The following is a 17,616-nucleotide window of genomic DNA, read 5'->3' on the forward strand; positions in this document are numbered from 1 at the left end:
AAAAAAAAAATAATAATAATAATAATAATAATAATATATATATCTCCCATTATATAAATAAATTATATAAATAAATACTTAAATAGAAAAATAGGGAGCATTGAATTATTGCACAGAGTCAGTTATTGCATTAGGCTGTCTGTGTGTGTAAGCAGTTGCGTAGCCTGTTTGTGTGTGCTACTGGGGTTCTCAGTCTGCCTGAGGGGAGGGAGGTGAAGAAGGGCTTTCCGGGGTGTGAGGGGTCCTGCTGGATGTTTGTAGCAACAACTTGTTCCTCTGCTATCACTTCACATCATCATTTGTTGATTTTTAACTAACTTAATCATACTTAAGTGATGATTGTGTGTCTGAGGGGAAATGGCTTACATTTTTGCGGTTAAAGGCACTTTCATCCAGTTTCTCCACCGCCTGGATATTTTTGACATTGATGATGCAGAGGGCCTCTTTTCCTGGAAAGCAGAAGTCATTCTGTCAATAATATACAGTGACAGTCAGAATTATCAACAACCCATGTTTTAGGTTCTTTGTTTGTGTTAAACTATGTGCTCCTTGTAAAAGTAGAAAATATGAGAAGAAGGTGTAAGTGAATTAACGCACTGTAGGTCTTAAACACACCTTTCAATGTGCCTTTTGATAGTGTAAGCCACAGTGCTCAAGATATATTAATTTTTTTGGCAATTTCTGAAAAACAATCTCTCATTTCTGAAAGTAATAATAGCCATTTTCTTATGTAGAAATAAACATTTGCTAATTGCCTCCCATGATGAATGCTTAGGTTTGGAGTATGCTCCAAACTATCAAATTGGCTAACTCTCACAGATAAATGGCAGGTTAGTAACCTAAATTAAGCACTGCATTTGGCTGTCAAAATGTTCACATAGTTGTGTTCTCTGCAATCCAAGGCAACAGGAATGGTGCAATCAAAGAGATTCATACAGACTTGGCCTTGTCAATATGACATGGATCTTATTCATACGTAAAATCCATGATCCATAATTTAACTTAAGTGCTAGTTGTAGCTCTTAGAAACATGAAAACCAAACCAAAAGGTATGTATGCAAGTACAAATGGAGTTGCTGCTGTTAATACCAAATTTTGCAAAGACATATCAGCCCAAACTTGATGAAAAGTTAATATTTGATGGGTCAGACCCTTACGCACCACTTTTGATGGTGACAAACTTCTCCAGAGAGCATCTTAACTGTTTTTGATCGCACCAACTGATTTCATTTATATAAATTCTTTAAACAAAAGCATGGGTTTGATGTAAGTACAAGTTCAGTTTGATATGTCTTGATGCCACAGGTGTTAGTCAGATACATGTAAAGGCAATTACTCCAATTTATCATCACATCCTCCCTTTCCAATAAATCATTCTACAGCATAACACTCTTGATCCTTTCCTTAGATCCCCTGAGAAGATAGTATTAACTTTAAAAAGCCCTAAAACTAAACTGTGATAATAGCTGCGATAATCAGTTAAGGCAAAGAAAACACAGAGTTAAAGCCGTTTTACAGTCGCCGCAGCCGAGCTCGCGCACGCTAATGTGACGTCAAAATGATGTAGATCTCGCTGGCACGCCAGGATTTTGAGTGCGCGACCAGAAGGCATGCACCACTGGGCAACCGGATGCCAGGACTCTCAGAGTTACCGCAAGTCTCTCTTGTAAACTTACTGGGTTAAGAGGAGTTCTTTTATGGTGAATGAAAGGCATGATCCCATGAAGTAGGTCATCAAATCAAATCGAAGCATTGACGTCAATGCTGCTGCCAGTTCTGCCGTTGTTTACCTTTTTCTTCTTCTTCTAGTCTGTAGAAATAGCAAAGTCGGTAGCCCTTCCTCATTAGCACCACCTCTGTTCAGGAGAAGACTGCAACTAGTGTCACGACCACCACGCGCGAGTATAAATACTCACGGTACTCCCATGATGTCACATTTGCGCGCGCCAGCTCAGGAACGGCGAGTGTACTGAACGTTTAAGGCATTCTATGTTCTGCTCTTTAATCATTATTGTTAACCAATTAGATGATCAGTATGAGTTCTTTGTGAATTTTTATGTATTCTAGATTTCCATTAATAATAATAATAATAATAATAATAATAATAATAATAATAATTTCTGAAGCTTTTCATATTTATGTACAACATAACATTGACAACATCTCAACTTTTGGCAAATAACCCCAGCCAATAAAATGGCACCTCCACTATGTGTAAGGTTGGAAACTGTTTTACTTTGGTGCCATCTGGTGGTAGTATTAAGAAGGATTGTGTGATAGAACGCACTGCCATCTCCTGTTAGCTCTATCTTATGTTATGTTACAACTTCTGGTTCTAGAAACTGGTCTCACCTTTATGTTTGTGGTAGGAGAGCTCCCTGTTGGTCACTCTGAGCCATCTCTTTTTAAAGTTCTTCTTGCCAAGGCGTTTTCTCCCCTGGGCACGTTTCTGTACTTCCCTATGAGGACACACACAAGATTGAGGTTCATAAAACTAAGCCATGTTTAAACAAATCAGTTCTTTTCAGCATTTTCTTTTGGTTTTGTTTCAATTAATATGACATGGTTCTGATTTTAAATAAATCTTTCAATTAAGACCCCATTTCCACCTGCAATTAAAATCCGTCCTAGGTGATCTGATTACAAGTGGACAGCTCTAAAGTACAGGTCTGTATGCATCTAGGGATCTAATCACTCAGACCACATTCAGAGGTGGTCTGGGCCACATGAGGCCCAATATGACCACATTCTTTTAGCAGAGTGTACGGGAAAGTGTCCTGGGCCACATTAAGGACTGCCTACTCAACTGTGAGCAGAACTACATATTCATTCAAAGTATTTTTCATTTCACAGAAACTACTGATAGACAAACATGTGTCTTGGATGTGATTTTATCATACTGTCGGTGATGTGTCCCTGTTTTTGTTCCGGTGCTGCCTTCTCTTATAACCCTGGCTCTGTGGAGGTCTGTGCCCCGCGGTTGCCAGGAAAAGGCAGCTGTTTAGTTTCATAAAATATACCCAAATTCACAGATGTAGGATTTTACTATAGACATTCCTGTTTTAGCGGATATAAAACGGTGTAATGGTTTAATTTCTTATAAATTCTTCACAATAAAAGTCCCATTATTTTGTTATTTAAAAGCTTTTATTATGAAGCAGCAAAATCAGGAAATGTTGGGGTCTTCATCAGCAGTAACTTAACACAGCTCCTATAAGCGTACATGAAAAGGGTAAAATAAAGCAGAAACTCAACTTCAAACCACAGAGATTCAGTTAAAAGCTTCAAAAGTAATGAGAGCTGAACACACTGAGACTTTAAAAAAACCTCTCTCTCCTGCACAGGTCTCGCCGGTAGACATCCTTATTTTTTAGAATCATAAAATGACCACCTAACGCCGTGGCACAGAGAAAAATGATGTCCTTCAGCACACAGACAGACTGTAGGCAGGGCTTTTTCACAAGTCATCGTACGTTTCTAAGGTATGATTTATGTGAGAGTAACAATTGAAATGTATACACAACCAGCCTATATGCAAACAGAAATGACGTACATGTTTATTATTTGCATTTAAAGCGAGGAAGCGATCCGATCACAAGTGGTCACTTAAGACGCATTTGGAGCCATATTCTACAGCCAGATATGAACACACGTACTTAGAGCCGTCTACTTGCTGCACCATTAAAGCGTCCCATTGACCACACATCTTAAGGATTTTATTTTAAAGTAGCTGAAGATTTCATTTGCCTTGGTCACCGATGTCAGCGACTATTTTTCTGCACTTTTCCCCAACAGACCACTTCAATTTTGCATGGAGGGTTATTAAAATCAGCAGCCACAAGCTTTACTCTTTATCTTATATCTCCTTCCTACATGAGCCAGGCTCATAATGAACACTCACCCCTCCTTGAGAACCACTGCGTCCTCCAGCCCACTGGACTCCTTGCTGACGTTAGAGGAGATCTCGTCAAGAAACTGGAAAACAGAATTGACAATGATTTCAGCAAAGATAAATAAACACTCACACTCTACGTACCTTTGAGGATATTAACAAAATACCTTTTTAACTTTTTCGATACACTTGTCTTCTTGGAATGATTTGAAGAAGTCGTACATGTAGGTTTCTTTGAAACTAGACTACAAATAGAAAAAAAAAGAAAATTAAATGAGACAGATATGAAAATAGTGCATTTGATAATGTTTGATGATAACAAGTGTCAGTATTTGCCATTCACTGTACAGTAGGAGGGGGGGGGTTGGTCAGTTTGTCTACTTGACAATCCAATTTTGCAGCAATAAAATTGTAGTGAGATGAACAAACAGAGAAAGTTCTCTTTTTAGATAAAACAGATGTTGACAAAGTTTCCTTTTGGGGACATAATTTGAGATTGGGAAAAATTTGAAGTTGGAAAAAAGGTAAGAAATTCCAATATATCGTAGAATATTCCAATATGTTTAAAATTGTATCATGACATAAGTATCGTGATGATATCGTATTGTGAGGCCTCTGGTGAGTCCCAACCCTTCCCACCCAGTTTTCCTCTAAACGTAGTTACCTTATTATTGACTCACCCCAGACTATGGTTTCAACAGTCTCACAAATGCCTTTATTAATTTGTCATGATGAGTGAATGATGCATCCTTCTACCCTTCCGGTCACTTAGCTTAAACTGGCTAAACAGAATTTCTCATTAATACTGTTAATCTTACCAGTTTTTTTGACAAACTACCCCAGCTGCCCAGCGTCTGGATTGTTTTAGAGATGAGTGTGAGTGTGCGGGAAATCTCAGGATCCTAGAAATAAAGCAAAATTTACAATGGCAACAATGCACTGTATAGGCCATATGTGAATTTGCAGTACATTTATTAAATGGTGCCAGGGCCATGCACTTACAGGATGGTGGGAACGGAGCTGGAAGGAGTGTGGAGTAAGAACAGCAACGGCGAAGAACCGCAGGAAAACAAAGCTGCTAACGGCTGAGTATTGAACATGTGGGTCAGCTGTAGAGAGAAAGAACATGGTAACAACGAATTCTTGCTCATTCAATCAATAAGCAAGCCTTATATTGCATCAGGAAAAACAACTGGGGATGACATTTAACTATCACCAATTTACCATGGGGAGTGGCAAAAATAAAGCTACTGTAAGACAACACTCCTGTTAAACTGTATGGGTTAATATATGTCTACCATAAGGTGGAATCAAATATTTAACATACTGTAAAAGCTCACCTATTTTATCAATTAAAGCTTACTTATGACATAAATTAATCTAACCTTTTCTTGTTTTCATTATGTTGGTAAACCAAGCTACTGATATTGAGGTACGTAGTAAAAGCCCAGTTTTAAATCGGTGTGAATTCCATTCTAACCACACTGTCCTTGCTTTTTTATTTTATTTTGAAAGCTAGAATATCGAGGCCTAATCTGTAACCATGGAAATACAACTTTATTTCTATGCCTGTAACTCTCCATGGGGTGAATACTGTGGAACTCCATGTGCTACCAAATTAAATAAATACTACAGCACACAGTGAAATTAAAACATCAGAAAAATAAATAGAATAGAGAAAATATATAGAAATTAGTAAATAAATTGTAAAATAATTTGGTCCAGTGCCAAGGAATGCCAACATATGTAGGTCCTTTGGAGCATAAATTAGTGACCTGCTGAACAGATTAACACTGATCTTGCCATCCTCATGTCTTCGGTGGGTCGGATTGGGTTTTAGATGTCTGAATGATAATTTCTTTGACCAAGTGTCTGCAAAAATACACCACAGGCTCTAGCATTTACCTGGGAAGCGTTTGCAGGCCAAGTGTCTCAGTGACCTGAAGACATCACACATAAGTGGGGGACAGCTGGAACTTGACTGGGTGATGGAAGAAAAGACTTTCTGGACATAACCCTGAAGGTTCTCCTGCAGAGTTTACAAAAACATTAGTACCGCTTTACATAGATTTCATAAAAGAGAGGGGAACAAATATCTCGAAGATAAAGGCCACCAAAATTACCAAGGATATGAATGATGTACTGGAAAGTCAGTGGACGAAGATTTCTTTGACATATTTGTGTATACATTTACACTAAGAAAAGGTTAAAGGCATACAGATAGATATATTATAGGATATACCAGCCTAATTAAAATCAGAAGGAGTTCAAAGGATGTTCTGCTCGTCTGTGGACAGGTTTGTAAGAGACCAGTGCATTTACCTTATTGACCTCCACGTTGTCTCCTTCCTTTAGTTTAACCGGGTCTATCTCACATGTTTTGTTGGATTCACAAATCTATGAAAAAGTTAAAAAGGACAAAAGAACAACAACAAACAGAGTCAGGCCTAATGCTTTAACAAGTAATTAACAAAGACTTGACTTAAATGTCAAGGAACTAAAATTAGCATACAATGTGCTTGTTGTTTAACAAACAGCAATATTAGGTCACAGATAAAAAGACAAAATATGAAGACCAAGAATAGAATATGGCACATTTTGCAGATGCAGGTAGACCAGTATCAAAAAGCCACAAATGAACCTCTGAAAAAAATACAATTACTTTCAATATAATTTTAATTATCCAGCCATTAAGGGGAAATTATTAAAAAGGGGTTTAAAAAAAGCAGTAGTGGTGGAAAGGCAGCTGTTCGAGGGGAGTTTTCCATACTGACCTTAGTGATGTATGCCCATTCTGGCATCTATACTGAATGTGTGTGTGTGAGTGAGTGAGTGAGTGAGTGAGTGAGTGAGTGAGTGAGTGAGTGAGTGAGTGAGTGAGTGAGTGAGTGAGTGAGTGAGTGAGTGAGTGAGTGAGTGAGTGAGTGAGTGTGTGAGTGTCTCTGTCTCCTTTCTACTCATACCTCATCTATTACAGGCTTCAGGGTAACTGCCAGGTAATTCTTTCCCACAATCTTCATCATGTCATCAATGCAGCGTGTCGCCAGTGAGTTGCCACGGAATATAGTGTTAGCCTCCCTGTATGGATGCAGAAATATTCAACCAACATCAACCAGACATTACAACCAGGTTTGACCACACAAACATATTTCACAGTTTTTTGTATTAGTTTTGGACCGATCCTCAATAAAGCATTCGTTGTGTTTTGGCATCTAAAGATTTGACAGTCCAGCCCAGTTTTTAAAAGGAAAAAAATAAAAATCTGTTTTTATGACCTAGGTCGCCTTATTTGTCTAGTTATGGCCATCATTCCTCCTAATTTCAGCATCAGGGTATGACATTTTATGCACCATCCTAATTTTAGTATCAGAAGTCACTGTTAGACAGCTCTACAAGTTTATCAAAGAGAAACTAAAGGTAACATGACAATTATCCAGACTCACCCTTTAAATGTCTATTGTATTTCAGAGCTGTTTCCTGTTTTAATTGTAACTTTTAAATTATCATAGCGCCAAGGAATGATGGCAGACACTACAAAAATAACACCCAGGTTGTCAAAAAAGTAAGTTAACTTTAAGGCTAAGAGAGGTAACAGTGTGGGCCATGACATTCATCTGTATGCATGTGTCTAAGAATCTACATGACACTGTACACCTGTACTGCACTGTACTGTAGGTATGCATGTGTAAGTACTCACTGAGTGTTGTCCAGCTCTAGTGCTGCCACAGCAGAGACAAAAGGCACACAGCGATTGTGGTGGAGCAGCAGTCGAACCGTGGGCAGAACAGCCTCATATCGCTCTCTGCAGATGTCCCCCAAAATGTGTGCTGCGGACGCTGAGATGGGCTGAAGGAGGCAGAGGTAGAAGGGTAGAAGGTGAGAGGGTGAAAAAGGGAAATACATAATTGATGGCATGGAGAGGAGAAAGATAGAAGGAAAAAAATGGAGAAACAAGTCAATATTAGGAGTGGTACGGTTCATGAAAAAACATCCGAACCGCTTGGTTCGCATGTCTTGGTTCGGAGCGTGTGTGCGTCGTACGGTTCGTCAGTACACTGTTAATGTGCACTAACCTCTTACTGCTGTAGTGCCCACTTTCGACACCTATGTTAAAACACTTACTGGAAACGACCATAGACAGTATATAAACGACGAGGGGGATGAGCGTGACGAACGCAACACATGGCAGGTGATTGGACGAACGCGTCACGTGGTTCTTGCTGCTCCCGAATTTCAAAACAGACTCTAATGCCGTCTCGTTCTGAATACGATCTCGTATTTTACGAAAATAGTTCACCGAAAAGTGTTTCTGAAAACATTTTAAGCGAGAAATAGGCCATACAGTTGCTGAATCTGTCTGTTTTTTTGATTGACAAAAGGTCAGTTTAAAAGATTCGTCAGATTTTGAGAGGCACCGAGCCGACCGCTCCTCAGGTGGTGTGTGGCGTGCTGCTGCTGCAGGTCACGTCACATGCAGAAATGGTAAGTGGGAGAGATGAGGAAGGCTGCCCGGAGTTGGAGGATGCGCCAGCGTCGTATAAGTCTGGTGTGTGGGAACATTTGGATTTCATGTTACCTATGATGACAGCGGAAATAAAACAATAGATAGAACTGCCACTGTGTGCATGTATTGTGCAACATGCATTCAATATGCTAACTTTAGCTATATATCATATGCTGAAGTATTTTTCTGGAGTGTTAAAGATTAAAAGAAAAAATAACAAGAACCGTACAGAACTGAAAACCGTGACCCTAAAACCGTGATACGAACCGAACCGTGGATTTTGTGAACCGTACCACCCCTAATCAATATGCAACTGATCAATTCCATGCTTATATTTCAATACATTTTAGAAACTGAGGTGATTGGGTCACACAAGGAAAGCTAAACAACCATGAATTATCTATGAAGAGCATTAGGCTCCTTAATGAGCCCGATAATGGCATCCCTGTTCATTGGCCTGGATTCTGTGATTACCAAAAACTAGAGATGTACAATTTTCTCTATCCTACTGTCCTACTAACGTGAGCTACTGTCTCACCTTCACATCTGGGGATTTAAGCAGCAGGTTGCAGAGTGGTGTGTAGTAGGCAGATGGCAGCACCGTGTCTTCTATGTAGGTCAGCTTCAAACGCAAGGATCCCAAATCATCAGACTTGGACTTGCTGCCGTTCCCTTTGGGCTGGAGGAGATACCTGTTTGACCACAGGAAAACAGACACCATATTTCAGTGCTGTGAGGTTTGGAAAAACAAATACTTTTCAATGTCATGATTAACCAACCTCCTAAGAAAATCTGACATACAAAACATAAAACATCCTATTTTTATAATCTTTTTTTTTTTTTTTTTTTTTACAAACAATTTTAAGTTTACTACTGCGTTCAGAAAATAGAGGCTATGGGATGGTCGATCCTGCTGACATGAAACCAACTGCTCAAAACATCAGAAACTAAATGTACCACTATTACGGAAAAAAAAGAAAGCTAAAAAGGAAAAACGTATCCGCACATGGGATTTAAGCTCACCCAACTTTATTTGACTGGGGAAAAAACAGCCTTTTTTAGCCTTGCCTAAATACAGGACGGGTTGTGCATACAACTAGCTTTTTTTTTTATATTAAAAAAACGACAGCTGAACATGCTGGTTAGAGAACAGTTTCTAGATGCAGCACTGTGAAGCTATTTAACACCACAGTGATACATACAATACGCCCCTTTACAATGTATTATAATGGTCAATGGACATGAGAAATACAGTAGATATTAATATATAAATGACAGACTTCATGTAAACACTAGGGCTTATAAATAGTCTTGTTTACCAACTGGGATAATGCTGCCTTTGGAAATAAATTAGATTCACAAAGTTTCTACAGACCAAATTTGTACACGTTTTACTCAACGAGCATGAAAACTCCTTGTAAACTGATAAACAGAACATAAAACCAAACAGATTATTAAATGATCAGTTATGTGTTCAAATACATTAATGTCTAATGTATATTTAGGGATACATTAATATACCTAGAGGATTTTACTGTAGCTACTGTTACTGTTGTGTCACAGAGATGAAAGTAGCTGAAACTCCTCGTAAAGGGGGTTCAAAGTACGACTCAACAAAGCTAACGCCTACTTATATACATCATATAAATCAGTTGTCTTTGCCATTTTTAAAAATTATTTTTCCAGCTGTTTAACAATGAACAATCCTGGTGGACTGTATAACTTCCAGGATTTTTTAAATAGTTCACTTTGTTCAAGAGAATCATGCTCATATTTCTGCTGCATGCATGTCTCCCTTAAAGCCAACAGGTGGAGCAAAACACAAAATGATTAAATGAAGAGTTGAACTGCAGTGCTTTAAAAGCTGCAGCTACATCTCTGTGCCTGTGTACCATGATTACAGATCAAGCAGCTTATAGACAAGCCTACTGTACTGTATGTTCTCGGAATAAGTGAACAGATCACCTGTACTGATATTCATGAAGCTGAACAGTCTTTATGTGTGTAACATGGACGACTTCCAGCATAAAACATAGGACATGAGGTATTGCCACCATGCAAAAAGCCACCCACGCACTCAACTCAAAGCCCTCATGTACTAACAGATAGCTATCTGGCATATTCCCATATTACCTACACTGACGCAAAGCTAGGAAACACCCACACAATGGAAAAGACTGCTGAACATTGAGAAATCTAGGAAGATTTTTCAAATCACCTTGTGTTTTTTTTTTTTTTTTTTTTAAAACACCCCACAGAAAATCAGGTCTCTTAATGAACAGGAGTCAGGAGGAGTGGTGTATGTATGCTGCACAGGTCTTCTAGTCTTATCTTTCCTGGAAATCTGAAATGGGCCTATTCATTTTCAGCCATGGCAGTACACGAAAGCCTTTAGGGCAAAACAACAGGCCCATGTATGTGAAAACATTTGGCTGCATGTAGCTGACGTAAATTTAAAGAGAGTGTGGCAGACTAGTAGATTTACCAAGGTGCTTGAATTATGAGGTGGTAGGAAAAGAAGTATACACAAAAAATGTGTTTCTGCTTAATTTTTAAACATCGTTTAATGTTTGATTAATGGAAAGATGTTATAGTAAATATAGTTGTAACGCAATGTGACTCTGTATCTGTTTTTTTGTTTTTTTTTTACAAAAATATATTTTCATCACAAATTCATCACTGTATTTGTATTTATACTGGCAGTTAGCGCGGTCTACGCCAGAAGCTGTTAGAAATTGTCTAGACTGCTTCATTTTCTGTGGTAAATTGTTTTTTTACGGTCATTTATTTTTAAAATATTCAAACAGCATTATTTTTTAGAGATGTACCCAAACTAAATCAGATAATAAAGCATGATTTGTATTTCAACCACATTTAAAAAAAAAAAAAAGAAAAAAAAAGGTTTTAATTAAATTGAGTCAAATAAAATTTGTTTATGGTCTGGGTGGAAAAGAATAGTGGAAACAGAACTAGAGATTTGGGAAAATAAAAGTCAAAAGAGCTCATTGAATCTAATGGATATGAGCCATGATCTGGAGTTTTTTTCTTTGACATCTAAATGGATTTTTTGTGGTGGATAATGTTAGAAATTAAAAGACATTTCCTTACCAGGCTTTGTGGATACGGTCATTTTGTAGGATCTTGACAGGGACCCGCGTCTCCCCCAGAAACACATCCTGAGCCAGATTCTCGTTGTTCCACAAATCAACTCTGCAAATGTAGAGGATGGGAAATGAGACAAGTATTTGATCTATGCATATATGGCATTAAATCGCACCAAAATACATGTACATTAAGTAAGGCCATTTTTGTTGCTGTTTGTGTTCAGCACAAAGACATAGCCACCCAATTCTAAAATGGCAACAAAGGGACAAACATAAATGTCACTACTGGAGTGGTGCTTACCTGCTTGGTGCATAAAAGCTAATACAATACACGTGCAATGACACCACCTCAAATCCAACCTCAAAACCATGCATGAGTGTTTACCTTTGAATCTGAATCTAGTCTTACCCAGTGAGCTATGAGTCCACTGTGACGGAAGCCCCACATATCCTTAACCAGAAACCAAGGCTCTCTATCAGTAGTCAGAACACACCAGATCTAAATTCACTTTTTTGTCCTAAAGTTGTTAAGAAATCATTTTTCTTCTGTCAAGACTATAGAGGAGGAAGAAAGGGGGTGGGGAGGGGGGGAGGGGGAGAGAGAGAGAGAGAGAGAGAGAGAGAGAGAGAGAGAGAGAGAGAGAGAGAGAGAGAGACTCAAAACGTACTTGATCTCAAGTTTTTCGATGTCCTCCTCCTCCACTTGGAAATGAGACTTTTTTGAGTAGCTGCTGGACCGTGTGACCTGAGGGTGAACATGTCAAGGTTTATTTACAGGCTTACATCTCCAAATAGTGTTGAAGGAAGCCAAATAAAATTTACCTCAAAGAAGAAGGTCTCTTCAAATTGAGGGTTGCTGGTTTTCTTCTTTACCTTTGTTTTCTTTTGGTCAGACCTGGGGAGATACATGACAGAAATGACACTCACATTTTAAAAACTTTCCCCTCTAATGTTGTTTTTTTGGACCCCAGGAAGACTAACTGGTCGTCTAGGCGGATCCTTATAATAAATACAAATACAAATAATCATCAGCAAAACTACTTTTATTTATCTGTGGTTACCATCACTTTTTAAAATTCTGTTTTTATTTCTTTGCATCAAGATTATAGCCATTTAAAAAAAAATACTGAGGAACATTGTAAAATTTGGTCTTCTGTATCTAGTGATCTAAACAAAGTCGTTATGGCTTTCATCTGCTTTTGGCAAGATTAGATCATTGCAAATCATTATACTGCTGCCTTAGCCTCAGTTTCCTTTAGCAGTACAGTGTGGTGTAGATGGATCAGAGATATCACACTGATGTTACCCTCCATTGGATCTATTTTAGAATTTATTTTACATTTTATTAAACCTGCATTTCTGGTCACTGGGGGGGCCAAAAAACAGACAAAAACACTTACATATCAACACATTTTAAGTTGATATAGCAAATTTGTTAGCAAAGCTGCAAGTTGCTCATTTACACATCCACCTGATGAATATCCAACATTCACTCTTTTAGCTCCGTTTTTGGTCTCTACCAACTCCTGAAGGAAATATCTGACTCTTTAGCAGCTAAATGCTGCACTATGTTTACCAGCTTGTTTCTCACTGTGTCAGTCTGCTGTTTGGGTGCTAAACAGGTAGTGTACAGTAGGTTTTTAAAGTTTGTTCGCAGAAAACAGCTGCCTGCTGCAGCTGAAAATGACACTATGATAACGGTGAGACTGAACCAAAACAGTAAAGTTGTGGGCTAAACTCACTTTACACGTAAAGCTGAGAGGAGCTGCAGATTCAGGTGATAATTCTCTGTAGATTACTCACTACGACCCCTTTCACATTGTCATATTTTTAACATTGTCATTTGATACACTGTTATTATTAAAATATCAATTATAGACTCTTTCAGGCACCACATAGTCTGTCCCTGGTTACAGTACATTGCTGAGTGGGTCTGATTTTCCAGTTTAGTTGTAGTTTAGTTTCCATTAAGTGCGTCATTCACAAAGTTACCTGGCAGGTCCAACGAGTGATACTGTGGCATAGGGGTCACAGTTCTGCCCACTGATCAAAGGCAGTCCCTGGCACTCTATTATCCTGGAAGAGGTCACAAAGAAATAGGGAGGGACATAATTAATACAATTACTGTGCAGGGACACAACATGAACAAGATTTTAGTACCGTGTTAATTTACATAATTATCATCTGTTGAAGTAATAGTCAGAGATATTTTTTATTTACATAGTTTAGCAGCACAGTGGTGATCAATATACTACTCTAAATGTTTAAATATTTCAAGCAATTATGAATTGACAGACTTTAAAGTGACCCAGACCTTGGGAGAGATTAGCTTTCAACACTGTCAACACCGTGTCTTGAGAGCATAAATAGTAAATAATTTCTTGTTGGTTCAACAGATGCCTAAGTGGAAATGCTATTGCTATTAACCCTCTACAGTCTGCATTATCACGGCACCGAGTATAAAAAGAGGTTTACTCAAAACCGGACACTTATGAATTAAAAAACGTTTACCATGAGGCTCACCGTATTACAATGGGACACAACTATTTCAGAAACAATGGTGGTTTCCAAACACAAATGTAATAGACATGAATAATTTTTAAAACGGACATATAATGTTAAAATCCACTAAATTTGTATTGATGTCTTGCCCTCAGGTAATATACCAAAAGATGGAAAAAAAATTGAATTACATTGCATCTTGATCAAGTGGCATTACATTTAAAAGAAGTGCTTTGCCTTCATGTTTGGCTCGTGTCACACAGTGACCGCTGCTTTTTTCACAGGTGTTTCAGGTGACAACAAACAGACACTGCAGGCACACTAAACAGGATGTATCTGCTAAGCAGAAGTCACCAGAGAATAAGAATGAATTCAGCCCGTCACTAAGTGAGGGCCAGAGGGAAAAGCCAAGCAGAGCAAATGTCAGGATGTTTGTGTATCACCTTCCAGGGTGTCATGACAATATTCCCTATAGTCTCCCTTTTATCTCTTAACTCAACCCCATCTCACTGTGCTCAGACATCTCTGGTGTCTAATCATCACACTGACTAGATGACTAGAAGTGTGCAAATGATAGGCTTGACACCTTGCTACCTTGTCTGGTCAGGCTGATGTAAGTAAAAAGCATCATCATCAATGCAGATATGATGAGAGCTGACAGTGAGCAGGTGACAGTTTAAGCAAACAATCTGAGAGAGACAGTGACGGCAGCAGAAAACCACAGCGGTTGCAGTGTGAGAAGCGCAGGCTTCCTGCTCAGATGCCATCACTTCCTCCTCATTACCCTGCTCTCCAAGTATGAATGGTGGATGCAAAACAACATACGTAAACAGCATGAGGTCTGACACGCACACACATAATTGTATGTATATGCGAGTGCTTACATGCTCAACCTAATCCTTCAATGAATGCTTTCTTTTTGAGCAGGCCATCCAGCCATGTCATGGACTGGTAACAGTGATGACTTGTTGATGTCAAGTGTACAGCTGGGAAGTAATTGTAAACCTAAAAACAACTCACTGAGCTAGGATTAAGTGAAATAATATGATTTTATCAATGACTCCTTTTTGATAACTACTAACACATTTCTTTCTCATATACCCTCTTAACTAGTGAGAAGAAGGGTTTCCAATTTGGCCACAGTATCAGGCAGAGCACAAATAGAGCATTTCTTACAGTTTTCCCAATATCATTTTGGAGGTTTTAAACGTATTCCTATAATAAAGAAAACGTATACAACTGGAAATCATTTGACTGGCTCTAGTCTCTGCAGCTCAGAAGAGAAGAGGAAGTGTTTTTGCGTCAGTGAACTATAGTAGTTGTTATTGCCTCTAAACCACAGCTACAATACACATTTTGTTTATTTTTGGAATAATGGGGACAAAGATTCCTGGCCTTTTAGTCTGTTCAGGACAGTGAGATGCCCATCAAACCACACAACTAAAACAAAATAGTCTGAGAAACATGGAAAAACTGATAATGGTTATCCTAGGCTAAACAAGGGTTCAAACAATATGTCAAATTTGCCTTTTAATTTCCCTATTATGATGAATGACGTGAATGTAGCCTATGCTATCTACATAGTGCATATATGTATACCTGATACTCTTATGTAAAAGCACGTTTTTGTTTTTAAAGTGCTGTATAAATAAAACTCACCTCTCACACCTCATTTGGTTCAATTCTCAGCTTTTAAATTCTTCATTGATTTCAAATTCCCTGCAAACCAGTATAAGACAACCTATTGGATCAGACCTCACTCGACTGACAAGGGAATCTAGGTACTCACCGGACTAGTAAGTGTTGACCTACTGAGCCGTTCTCTGTGATCACTTCATTCAATCGCATTTCCAAGTGAACCTTACCCTGTTGAACATGAGGAGAGGAGAGTGACCGGTGAGAGGTTATAAATTACTCAAAACATGACATCTCAGTCTTACACGAGGGCACAAGTCGTACAAAAAGTTTCAAGTCGAATGCCACCTTAATATGTGGGTTGTCAATTGAGATTAAAATGTGAGCTGTAGTATGTGCTTGTGAGAAAATGAACACATCAAACTCCTTCACCTAATCACTAAATGATAATATTCTATTCATTTTACTAAATATATAAATATTTTCATAGCATTTTGTTTGAAACAAGTTGCCCATTTCTCACTGTATTTTTATTTTCTAGGCCTAGTCCTTGACATGTGACCCAGCTCAACCTCATGTTTCATGTTGTTTTAGGTTAATGGAGGTACCATGTGTGACAAGAGCCACAGCAGCTGTGAATTTTGTCATCACTCATAAAAGATCTTTACGGGGTCGGATGTGGTGAAGGCTGCCGGTCTCGCCTTCGGAAGTGTCAAGAGAGAGAAAAAGTGAGCGCGAGATAGCGAGTGAGAGAGGAAGAGAGAGAGAGAGCTAAACAAAACGCCCACACACTTGCACTCTGTCTCTGCAATTCAGCACTTGGCTGAGATGGCTAGTAGTTCTTTCTGATGCAAGATAGGCCTTTAAGCCAATATAATACTTACTACTTTGCAAGAAGCCAAATGAGCCGATATCATCAGCAAATTAACACTAACTTTACAACTACCTATCCTCTCTTTTAAATGAGTAATGAAAATGCAAAAAAAAAAAAAAAGGTCTATCGTTTGTCCTGCCATTGCACTTAACTTGAACAGGTTCACTGGAATAGAAGCTAACACTGCTCAAAAGGGTACATACACAGCCCCTGTTTGACTACAGACCAAGCCAGAGAGGCATTGCAACAACACCTCCATCACTCACTGATGTAACTTTGCAGTTGAAAGTGTCTACTTGTGAGTGAATCAGTGTAGCAGCACATACCCAGAATAGGCTGGCGTGGGTTAATGTCAGCTAGAGTCAACACGTTAGCTACAGCAGCACAAAAGTGGTAGTGTGCTGTAGTTTCACCCAAAACAACCAGACCACAAAAAGTATTTGATCAAAGAAATGTACAGTTGAAAATAGAACAACCCACATTACATGCATGGCCTATATATGATAGAAGCTCCAAATGCACCCTGAAAAAAAGATCAATAAAACGCTGAAAGGCAACAAAAAAAGTTTCACCACATACCGTAAGGCAGACATTGGACCAAAGACATGTCATAAGTCAAGACAATAGCATCATAATTATTGAGTGCTACAGCAGCAAGCTAACTACTTTAGCCAGCTGCAAGCAAGTCTAAAAAACATGAATTAAAAACATATGTGTCTATCAAATACTCATAGAAAACTCAATGGTATTAGCCGTTAACTTTGCAACCCTCAGAGTATTGACTTCATCAGAATATTTCCTCTTTGGGCAGGTTGACATATTGGTTGTATAAAACAATGACATCCTGGATTTGGGCAGTATGCAAATTCTACATAAACATCTTGTATGCAGTCACAACAACAGACCAGTTACATTTGCATGATAAAAAAACGACTTTTCTTGATGAGTTTTATCAAGACTTTTTGAAACACGATGTGGAAGTACAGTTTTATTGGTTTTGGTCAAATTCAAATCTGGCAGGTGGCAAAAATAACTCATTCATCACAATGACAGTGGTCTACCTATCTAGTCACAGGAGTGGTATTTCAGGTTTTCAAACTGTTAA

The 17,616-nt window shown here is 38.5% G+C and overlaps 1 protein-coding gene across 1 annotated transcript in view; it reads right to left on the reverse strand.

Annotated features, from left to right (window-relative positions):
• rasa2 (RAS p21 protein activator 2) overlaps positions 1-17,616 on the reverse strand; it is a 29,230-nt gene that overhangs the window by 2,752 nt on the left and 8,862 nt on the right. Inside the window, exons 5-20 of the mRNA XM_031293297.2 lie at positions 15,792-15,868; positions 13,493-13,576; positions 12,323-12,395; positions 12,169-12,245; positions 11,505-11,606; positions 8,935-9,088; positions 7,590-7,738; positions 6,856-6,970; positions 6,215-6,289; positions 5,798-5,921; positions 4,895-5,001; positions 4,711-4,794; positions 4,060-4,137; positions 3,902-3,975; positions 2,353-2,459; positions 367-449 (exon numbers count right to left, since the gene is read on the reverse strand). Coding sequence (XP_031149157.1) covers positions 367-449; positions 2,353-2,459; positions 3,902-3,975; positions 4,060-4,137; positions 4,711-4,794; positions 4,895-5,001; positions 5,798-5,921; positions 6,215-6,289; positions 6,856-6,970; positions 7,590-7,738; positions 8,935-9,088; positions 11,505-11,606; positions 12,169-12,245; positions 12,323-12,395; positions 13,493-13,576; positions 15,792-15,868 — 1,563 coding nt within the window. The remainder of the gene's footprint in view (positions 1-366; positions 450-2,352; positions 2,460-3,901; positions 3,976-4,059; positions 4,138-4,710; positions 4,795-4,894; positions 5,002-5,797; positions 5,922-6,214; positions 6,290-6,855; positions 6,971-7,589; positions 7,739-8,934; positions 9,089-11,504; positions 11,607-12,168; positions 12,246-12,322; positions 12,396-13,492; positions 13,577-15,791; positions 15,869-17,616) is intronic.

The sequence above is a fragment of the Sander lucioperca genome, chromosome 5, assembly GCF_008315115.2.
Source record: "Sander lucioperca isolate FBNREF2018 chromosome 5, SLUC_FBN_1.2, whole genome shotgun sequence".
In the NCBI taxonomy this organism is placed as follows: Eukaryota; Metazoa; Chordata; class Actinopteri; order Perciformes; family Percidae; genus Sander; species Sander lucioperca.